This window comes from Schistocerca piceifrons, chromosome 4 (assembly GCF_021461385.2).
Source record: "Schistocerca piceifrons isolate TAMUIC-IGC-003096 chromosome 4, iqSchPice1.1, whole genome shotgun sequence".
NCBI classification, from domain to species: domain Eukaryota; kingdom Metazoa; phylum Arthropoda; class Insecta; order Orthoptera; family Acrididae; genus Schistocerca; species Schistocerca piceifrons.
Window position 1 is genome coordinate 722,558,177 of NC_060141.1, and position 9,673 is coordinate 722,567,849.

At 44.5% G+C, this 9,673-nt stretch overlaps 1 protein-coding gene across 1 annotated transcript; it reads left to right on the forward strand.

Moving 5' to 3' along the window:
* The first annotated feature begins 5,449 nt into the window (after positions 1-5,449).
* Positions 5,450-8,984, forward strand: LOC124796370 (eclosion hormone-like). The gene is made up of 2 exons (XM_047260531.1): positions 5,450-5,484; positions 8,725-8,984. The coding sequence occupies exon 2, from the start codon at positions 8,727-8,729 to the stop codon at positions 8,976-8,978; it is 252 nt and encodes an 83-aa protein (XP_047116487.1). The 5' UTR covers positions 5,450-5,484; positions 8,725-8,726; the 3' UTR covers positions 8,979-8,984.
* Positions 8,985-9,673: the final 689 nt, after the last annotated feature.

Sequence of the window (9,673 nt, forward strand, 5' to 3'; positions counted from 1 at the left end):
CGCCTATCCAGCTTTCAGAAGTCCCACACCACTTCCTTACTTCCGTCAATGTTTTCCTCGAACTGAGCTACATCCGTACTGTGCTACTACCAGCGCACTTAACATCCTCGAAAGCGATGTATGGTTTCCTTCAGTAGCACAGATTACCGAATGTGGATGAGGGGAAGCATCCACATGTCGACTTGCGTGCCGTTTGGCGAACGCTGTGCGCTCCTTCCTTTGACGGAGACATCCAGTCTTCATGGTACCTTACTGGCAGTGGGAAGTATGCCTGTCCCGCCTTCAGAGGAGTAACCTCGCAAACACCCTGCTGTATGTCGCCTGTGATGTTTTGGACAGAGACGAGCACCGCCTGGTGTGTAGATCGGCAAGAATTGTCCGGCTCTTAGTGCGGCGGGTGTTGTCCCTAATTACACGTACCACTCCTCATCAGATACCTACTCAACTGCTCCTCTCTCTGGACGCGGGATACTTAACGCAAGCAAAGACGAACTCTTTGATATGGATTTCCGGTACGCAGCTCACTACTTATTTGCTCATGGCGAAAAAACGTATTCTTGATTTTTGGCAGTTCCTTAATGAACGCCACTGTGGAGTTACCCGGAATCTGAAATACAAACAATTTTCCCCAATTTCCTTTGCAGTGTCTTCCTTAACCCATCTCAGAGCTGCGGTGTTCCTGTCATGAAGAGTGATCCCCGGCTGCTCCTCATTTAGAATGGATATATTCTCTGGTCATTGGAATGTTTTTCTCGGAAACACTATACATCGATAGTCTTAATGAGTCTGACATTTTACTGCGACTCCTCCTCGCGACACCCGTTTCCGTCTATTCTTGGTGGTATTAATGTAAGCATTAATAAATAAACGATGTTCATTGTACCTCTACTCCACGTTCCCTACGCTCTCCTTGGTTCCTGAAGGTGCGAATGGGACGTGGTGACCAGGCCTCGGGTTGCGACCCCTGCCCAATTTGCCCCAATCCCACCCTTTGGCCACCGGGAAGGTTCCTTAACACAAAAAAGGGTGTACCGTCTTTGATAAAAAGAAAAGAATGTGGTTGGCGTTCGAGCATCGTAAGACGATCGTGTATAAGGCGACGATTCGACTCTCGCTCGAACTTAATTTTTAACATATATTTTCTCGTCACTGGTCATATTATTTATATTACATCACATCTGAGAAACAATATAACTAAAGTAACCATGTGTATTTGCATGAAGCTTTAGTGAATTTAATGTTATTTAACTACTTACTATTTTTAATTAGAATTAATTATTCGAATAAACATACTTATAACTATCGACAAGTAAATGAAGAAACGCATAGAGTTTTCCTGAAAATGTATGCCTATCGCGATTTTCGAAATCCATTATACACGCAATCTCGTAAGGTACCCGCAACTACGTTGCACCTCGACTCTCCGGGCTGCAGATATAGAGGCAGGACCCATTTGGCAGTTAACCTGCTTAGCAGTGAAATGTTGCTAATGTACCAAGAACGAATAATGTAGATGCAAATTTTTTGAATATCACAGAATTTATACTGGTACTACAAAAAATGAAGGTATCTGGAGCCGTCGAATCGTCGTCTCACACACGTTTGTCTCACGAAGCTCGAACGCCAACCACTTGTCCATACTGACTTTGTTCAGCCGTTATCTTAATACAGACACATCAATTGAGTAAGAGAGGCGTAAAACTTCTCTTGAGATTTTCTCGGAACTGCCAGAGTAGTGTACCTTAGTACTTGCACAGTATGTTGTTTTAACATCCCACTACAGGTGTACAAAGTTTGAAGTAAATCCGTTATCCTGTTAGATACTTCCTGTGTAAGTGTAAGTGTTCTTCGTATCCGACCTAACTCAGTTTGTATCTTTAATACTGACATGTCTTGCGCTGTGTACACACCGGTAATCGTTTGTTCAACAGACTTCAGTAACGCTATCTCTAACTTGTTATCAATTAAAGTCTCTTTCTCTCGTAACAAATTATCAACTTGTCTTTCATGTTTTCTTGCTCTTTTGTCTACTTGTTTGACTATCTGTTTAACTGTAAACTGTAGTGTTGTGTATTCTAACCGCATTGTATCAGTGTCATTTGTCTGTTCTTTTATCTGTCCTGGCATGTCTTTTACTGTAGTTTTAAGTGTTGAAATGTCATTAGATATTCACTCTAATTCGCCGCGTATCGGTAGAATGGCGTGATTCGAACGTCTGTTTTCAAAGTGCTCTTGGGCTGAGTAAGATTACTAAGATCGCTAGGCAAAGCCTCTTTTCCCTGTTGTCAAGTTTTTGATTATTTTAATCAAGTTTATCGGAATAGTAGTGCTCACTGGCTGTGACGTTGCATGACTTGGTGGCGCGACAACATCTCTACGGCTCCCCTGAACCTTTTCAACATTACTCTCGGGTATAGCAACTTCACAGGGTTGTTGTCTGAAACTTAGTTTCAACCATAACAACATGTATGAATTTCCGAAATTGAGTAACCTTCCCTGTCTTATTCTTATTCGCCTTACGTTCACAACGCAACCAATTCACAGACGGTGCTTAGCTGTAACTTACCTCTGCTACGGACAAATATTTCTCTGCAAAACAACTGCGTCACGCTAAGCGTGTTTCCACGCTACTGCAAGAATGTTTCAGCAACTTGTGAGACATCGTAGCGAAAATTACTACAAAAATAATAAATTTTGAAACTACACACAGCAAAAAAAGTTTTGCATAATCTCGGTTCCGAGAGTTCCGGAACCTGTATAGAAAACTGGAACAGAGATCAACATAAACATCATTTACGCTCTTTTTATTGCTTATGAAAAACACAAATTGCATATTGTACCACCATACAGCGAGAACTTCAGAGGTGGTGGTCCAAATTACTGTACATACCGGTACTTTTAATACTCAGTAGCACGTCCTCTTGTATTGATGCATGCATGTATTCATAGTGGCATTCTATCCACAAGTTCATTAAGGCACTGTTGGTCCAGATTGTACCACTCCTCAACAGCGATTCGGTGTAGATCCCTCAGAGTAGTTGGTGGGTCACATCGTCCATAAATTTCAATCTATCCCAGGCATGTTCGATAGCGTTCATGTCGGGAGAGCATGCTGCACACTCTAGTCGAGCGATGTTGTTATCCTGAAGGAAGTCAATCACAAGATGTGCAAAATGGGTGCGCGAATTTCGTCCATGGAGACGAATGCCTCGCTAATATGCTGCCGATATGGTTGCACTATCGGTCAGAGGATGGCATTCACGTATCGTAGAGCCGTTACGGCGCCTTCCATGACCACCAGCAGCGTACGTCGGCCCCATATAATGCCACCCCAAAACATCAGTGAACCTCCACCTTGGTGCACTCGCTGGACAGTGTGTCTAAGGTGTTCAGCCTGACAGGGATTCCTCCAAACAGGTCTCCTACGATTGTCTGGTTGGAGGCATATGCGACACTTATCGGTGAAGAGAAGATGATGCCAATCTTGAGCGCTCCATTCGGCGTGTTGTTGGACCCATCTGTACCGCGCTGCAAGGTTTCGTGGTTGCAAAGATGGACTTCGCCATGGACGACTGCGCATCATGCAGCCTACTGCGCACAGTTTTAGTCGTAACACGACGTCCTATGGCTGCACGGAAAGCATTATTCAACAAATGACCGTACAGAAATAAATCCGGCGACCTAGCGGGTGAGTTAATAGGACCAACTCTGCCGATCTACCGATCAGAGTAAACACAGCCGAAAAACTCCCGTGCTTCAGTTGCGTAATGCACAGTTCAACAGTCATGCTGAACCACATACGTTGTCGAACGCTTGGTTTGTGAATGCAGATCATCGGAAAACAGTACCTCGGCAGAGGACGTGAGGGTCATTTCCATTTCTTGATGTGCTCATTCACAAAGGTCTACCCAGATGTGTAAACCGGCGTCTTGAATTTCTTGATGCATTGACACGCAGTGTGGATGATACTTACGATGACACAGTATTATGAGAATACTACCTACGAACGTACCGGAATCGCCGTATAATTTCTGGCCGCTTATCTATCGATTGTGGTGTACTGCCGCTAGTACATCAATTTCATTAGCTTCTCGTGTAACATGTTTGCTTCGTTTGCTTTTCCCGGGCTGTATGCTGCCATCAAACATAAAGGTGTTCGCAGCGTTGTAAAAGAACGAACGAGAGCGAGAGCTTTCTCTGGAAAAAGCTCAGCATTCAAGGCAACATCAGCTTCAACATTTGTTCTACATCCTCCGTAAATGAGGATCATTTCAATTTTTTCATCTGTGGCTGCAACATTCATCGTCCACTTGCACGTCTGTTCTCAAAATGATAGGAAGGTGTGTAGGCGATAAACGCTGGACAAATATTGTAATGTTCCATAAAAACACGGGAGAACTGCCGGATATCAGTAACGTCCTGCCACGATATTTCGGCGCAGAGTCTAGAACTGAAGATGGCCAGAAGACTCTGCGCCGAAATATCGTGGCAGGACGTTACTGATATCCGGCAGTTCTCCCGTGTTTTTATGGAACAATCAGTACGCCGGGAAAGCCTTAAACATCACATCAGGTATTGTAATGTTTAGAGCCGCTATCTTTCCTACACTTGTATGATACGTGAGTTCCGTTCACAGTGTGCTGCCTCTTATGATACGTCGTACTTCACTACACAGCCACGGTGACGCGTCGAGCAGTCCCCTTTCGATAAGTCAGAGGAATACAACGTTGCGAATGGGGTTTCCCATTAGAAGTTATGAAATACTGGCCTGTTCTACAATCGCAGCATGGATGTGGGATCCCATGTGCCATCGTATCTTCAAAGGCAATTCAGTAGTATGTCTTAAGATTGTGTATCTATTTCTGTCCTCTGATTAATGGGCCATCTACGGGGAAACGAAGAAAATGCTTCAGACATAACGTATGTAGATGTTGCCATAGAATAGTAATCTGCAATAACAACCGGTGATTCACATTGTAGATTTCAAAGTTGACACCCCCTCCCCCCCCCCCCTCCACCCCTCAGCCACATAAGCACGCGGGGTGGGGTAGCGGATCAAGCGGAGTATCGTTAGACGAACATCATATATATATATATAATTTTTGGTCTATCATTTTAGATCGGGTGACGTTGGACCTTCGTCAGTTGCCTATCGCGTTGCATAAATGTCACATAATGGTAATTTTTTTTCAATCGCGTTAATTCCGCAATTTGCTCGCACTGAATTTTTAGTTCTACTGCAGAATGAGCAAATAATGACAGAGCTTTGGGGAGAAGTGGCGTACAAAGTGAGATGTGATTAGCGAGCTAGTTGGAGACGTCCTGTGGAGTGTCCGGCCCTCTTAAGGAAATCGGATTGGGGCGAGGGCCATCCCCCAGGGCGCGGCGCTACACGCTGTACTGTATATAAGCAGCGGGCCCCACAGCCAGAAGGTACAGTGCCACCAGCACCACGTCACTCCACTCCACTCTCTCCTCACACAGGTGAGTAACTCTGTTCCGCTACCTTGTGACCGGCCAGCTGGTATCTGACATTTCTACACAGTACATCACGCAGGAGGCACCTCTGTCTCCATCTTCCTGACAGCTTCCACACAGATCGTGCAAATCAACTACGCTTATTCTGGAACCACGTCTAGTTCTCTAATTGGGCGAACGAAATCGTTCTATCTAGCCTTTTCAGCTTACTTCTTGAAACTTCTTCTTGTCTCCCAATAGTTCCATTTATTCTAGACGTAACAATGAGACTGTACGGACGATATAGTACCCTCAGTGTTTTACGAATGTTTAAGTCATTCTTCTGAACGTCAATACTAACAGATTGAATGTAGTTATACCTCCGTTCAGTTTTCTGAATTTCTTAGATCTCTTCTTTTAATACAACCTGGGGAGGGCCCCAAATTCATTAAGAACTGTTCATCGAACGACTAGCCAGTGTAGTTGAGACACTGGAACTCTTCTTCGAAATCAGGTTTTTTTTGGCACCAACATATTTGCATAAAATGACTGATTCCAACTGTGACCAACTAATACTGTAGTCACAAGAAACCACCCTTTTTCGTTTTGTGAAGTGCGTTTTTTTTTTGCATTTCTGAACATTTGAGTCCTCTTGTTGACCTCTGAATCATTTTGACATCTTATCAGTACTTGAATGAAAAATAACGTAGATTTCTTCAGACAGTACTTACATCATCTGCATAAAGTCTTTAGTTTTCTGGATCACTTCTTGTACAGGAGTGTGACCTGTGCTTTGTTTAAACTACTGAGTATAGCTTTTTGGCCGAGGCATCTGCAGGATATAATGATTAAAAAGGGACTAATTCATCCGAAAATTCCATATAGAATCTTACTTGGATTCCACACGGCCCTATAGATTGTATCACATATACGTGATTTCAGATATTTCTGAGAGCCGGTGAGCATTTGGAAACGGAGCTCAACATGTCTGCTTTTGCTTTGCTACCCTCAATTCATCTGCAGGTGGTTGCTCATGTCGGCACCAATGATGTGTGTCGCTATGAATCGGAGGAAATCCTCTCTGGCTTCCGGCGGCTATTTGATTTGGTGAAGACTCCCAGTCTCACTAGCGGGATGAAAGCAGAGCTCACCATCTGCAGCATCGTCGACAGGACTGACTGCGGACCTTTGGTACAGAGCCGAGTGGAGGGTCTACATCTACATCTACATCTACATTTATCCTCCGCAAGCCACCCAACGGTGTGTGGCGGAGGGCACTTTACGTGCCACTGTCATTACCTCCCTTTCCTGTTCCAGTCGTGTATGGTTCGCGGGAAGAACGACTCTTTGAAAGCCTCCGTGCGCGCTCTAATATCTCTAATTTTACATTCGTGATCTCCTCGGGAGATATAAGTAGGGGGAAGCAATATATTCGATACCTCATCCAGAAACGCACCCTCTCGAAACCTGGCGAGCAAGCTACACCGCGATGCAGAGCGCCTCTCTTGCAGAGTCTGCCACTTAAGTTTGTTAACCATCTCCGTAACGCTATCACGGTTACCAAACAACCCTGTGACGAAACGCGCCGCTCTTCTTTGGATCTTCTCTATCTCCTCCGTCAACCCGATCTGGTACGGATCCCACACTGATGAGCAATACTCAAGTATAGGTCAAACGAGTGTTTTGTAAGCCACCTCCTTTGTTGATGGACTACATTTTCTAAGGACTCTCCCAATGAATATCAACCTGGTACCAGCCTTACCAACAATTAATTTTATATGATCATTCCACTTCAAATCGTTCCGCACGCATACTCCCAGATATTTTACAGCAGTAACTGCTACCAGTGTTTGTTCCGCTATTATATAATCATACAATAAAGGATCCTTCTTTCTATGTATTCGCAATGCATTACATTTGTCTATGTTAAGGGTCAGTTGCCACTCCCTGCACCAAGTGCCAATCCGCTGCAGATCTTCCTGCATTTCGCTACAATTTTCTAATGCTGCAACTTCTCTGTATACTACAGCATCATCCGCGAAAAGCCGCATGGAACTTCCGACACTACCTACTAGGTCATTTATATATATTGTGAAAAGCAATGGTCCCATAACACTCCCCTGTGGCACGCCAGAGGTTACTTTAACGTCTGTAGACGTCTCTCCATTGATAACAACATGCTGTCTTCTGTTAGCTAAAAACTCTTCAATCCAGCCACACAGCTGGTCTGATATTCCGTAGGCGCTTACTTTGTTTATCAGGTGACAGTGCGCAACTGTATCGAACGCCTTCCGGAAGTCAAGAAAAATAGCATCTGCCTGGGAGCCTGTATCTAATATTTTCTGGGTCTCATGAACAAATAAAGCGAGTTGGGTCTAACACGATTGCTGTTTCCGGAATCCATGTTGATTCCTACAGAGTAGATTCTGGGTTTCCAAAAACGACATGATACTCGAGCAAAAAACATGTTCTAAAATTCTACAACAGATCGACGTCAGAGATATAGGTCTATAGTTTTGCGCATCTGCTCGACGACCCTTCTTGAAGACTGGGACTACCTGTGCTCCAATCTGTCGAGACCTTTAAGAGAGTATTTCATATTTTCTATCACTCTCCTGCGCTGGATGACGGAAAACCCAACACATGATGTTAGCATAACATGTGATATGCCCTTAAGCTATTATGAGATGATCCAAAGCAGGATAAAATTATTCTGCTAGAAAAGATAACTTTCATCTTAGATTCTATAAACTGTTGTTCATCACTTACAGAATATTGCTCCCTACTTTGCCCTATATGAAAAATTAAGTCATAATGAACAAAGTAAACCAGCTTTCTCCTTTCAGTGGATTTTCCTGTGGAGAGTCCTCTCGTAGGGAAGATAGCAGCGCTAAATTCCTGTTTAAGATCCGGATGCATATATTTCCAGGAAAGATTTTCGTGTTTGTTCAGTCCTAAGAAATTGAAACCTTCGACAGTGGTTTAGGTGGAAACATTGATACAATCCAATTTCGTTATCGGAGGGCTCCCCTTCAGAAACAGTACACAGTGTTTCGATGCCTTTAAGGGACTGTTCTCTACAAGTCAAGAGCTGCGTTAATTTCATTGTTGTTGCCTAACCTCTTAGCCTTAGATTCGACGTGTCTCAAAGTGATGCTTGCCTCACCTGTACATACTATTCTTTCAATCTTTTGTTACCTTTAGAGTCAGATAATTAAGTAAGGTAAGTCAGAGAAGAGGCGGCCCTAGCACTGAGCCCTGTTGCAGAGATGGCCGCCCGCTGCTGCTGCCCCCTGGCCGCGCTGCTGGCCGTGCTGTTGGTGACGTCATACCTCGCATCGCCCGCGGACGCCAACGCAGCCAGCGTCTGCATCCACAACTGCGCGCAGTGCAAGAAGATGTACGGCCCCTACTTCGAGGGGCAGCTGTGCGCCGACGCGTGCCTCAAGTTCAACGGCAAGATGATGCCCGACTGCGAGGACGCCGCCTCCATCGCGCCCTTCCTCAACAAGCTGGAGTAGCCTCCGCATGGCCTCTGTCTCAATAAAGTCTTTCTTCTAAGCTGAAGCTCGTCTTCTTCTTTATCCCCATAAATTTCTTCCACTCCCTTGTCAGCTAACCGCAGAAGTCTTAGCAATGAAGAGACCTGCACCACCTGTGTCATAACTTCTGCTGTTCACCTGGAGATCTTAACAAAATATTTTTGAAAAGAGGTAAGGGCTAATGCCATCTTCCGCTTACAGAATGATGGAACTGACTCACTAGAGAGTAAAGGGGCGAGTTTGGACCTAAATAGGTTGGGGTTGGGTTTGGGTTGATTTTGAGGGAAGAGACCAAACTGTGAGGTCATCGGTCTCATCGCTTTAGGGAAGGACAGGGAAGGAAATCGGCCGTGGCCTTTCAAACGAACCATCCCAGCATTTACCTAGAGCGATTTAGGGAAATCACCGAAAACCTAACTTGGTCGACAATGCAATTAACAGTATGTCTCTCCTGAGAGTCGTAGGCACTCTTTTCTCTGGTGTTTCCGCAGATATGTGCAGTTTCGTTTTCGGATTGTGTAGCTGGAGTCAGCCCTAGCAAATGGAGCTCATCATGTCTTTCACGTGACGCTTAGCCGTGAAGGGAAACATCAGCTTGTTTTTCGTTACACACAAAAATGATTATTAAAGTGGAATTTTACATACTCATTTGATAGAGCAGTCCCAGATGAGTC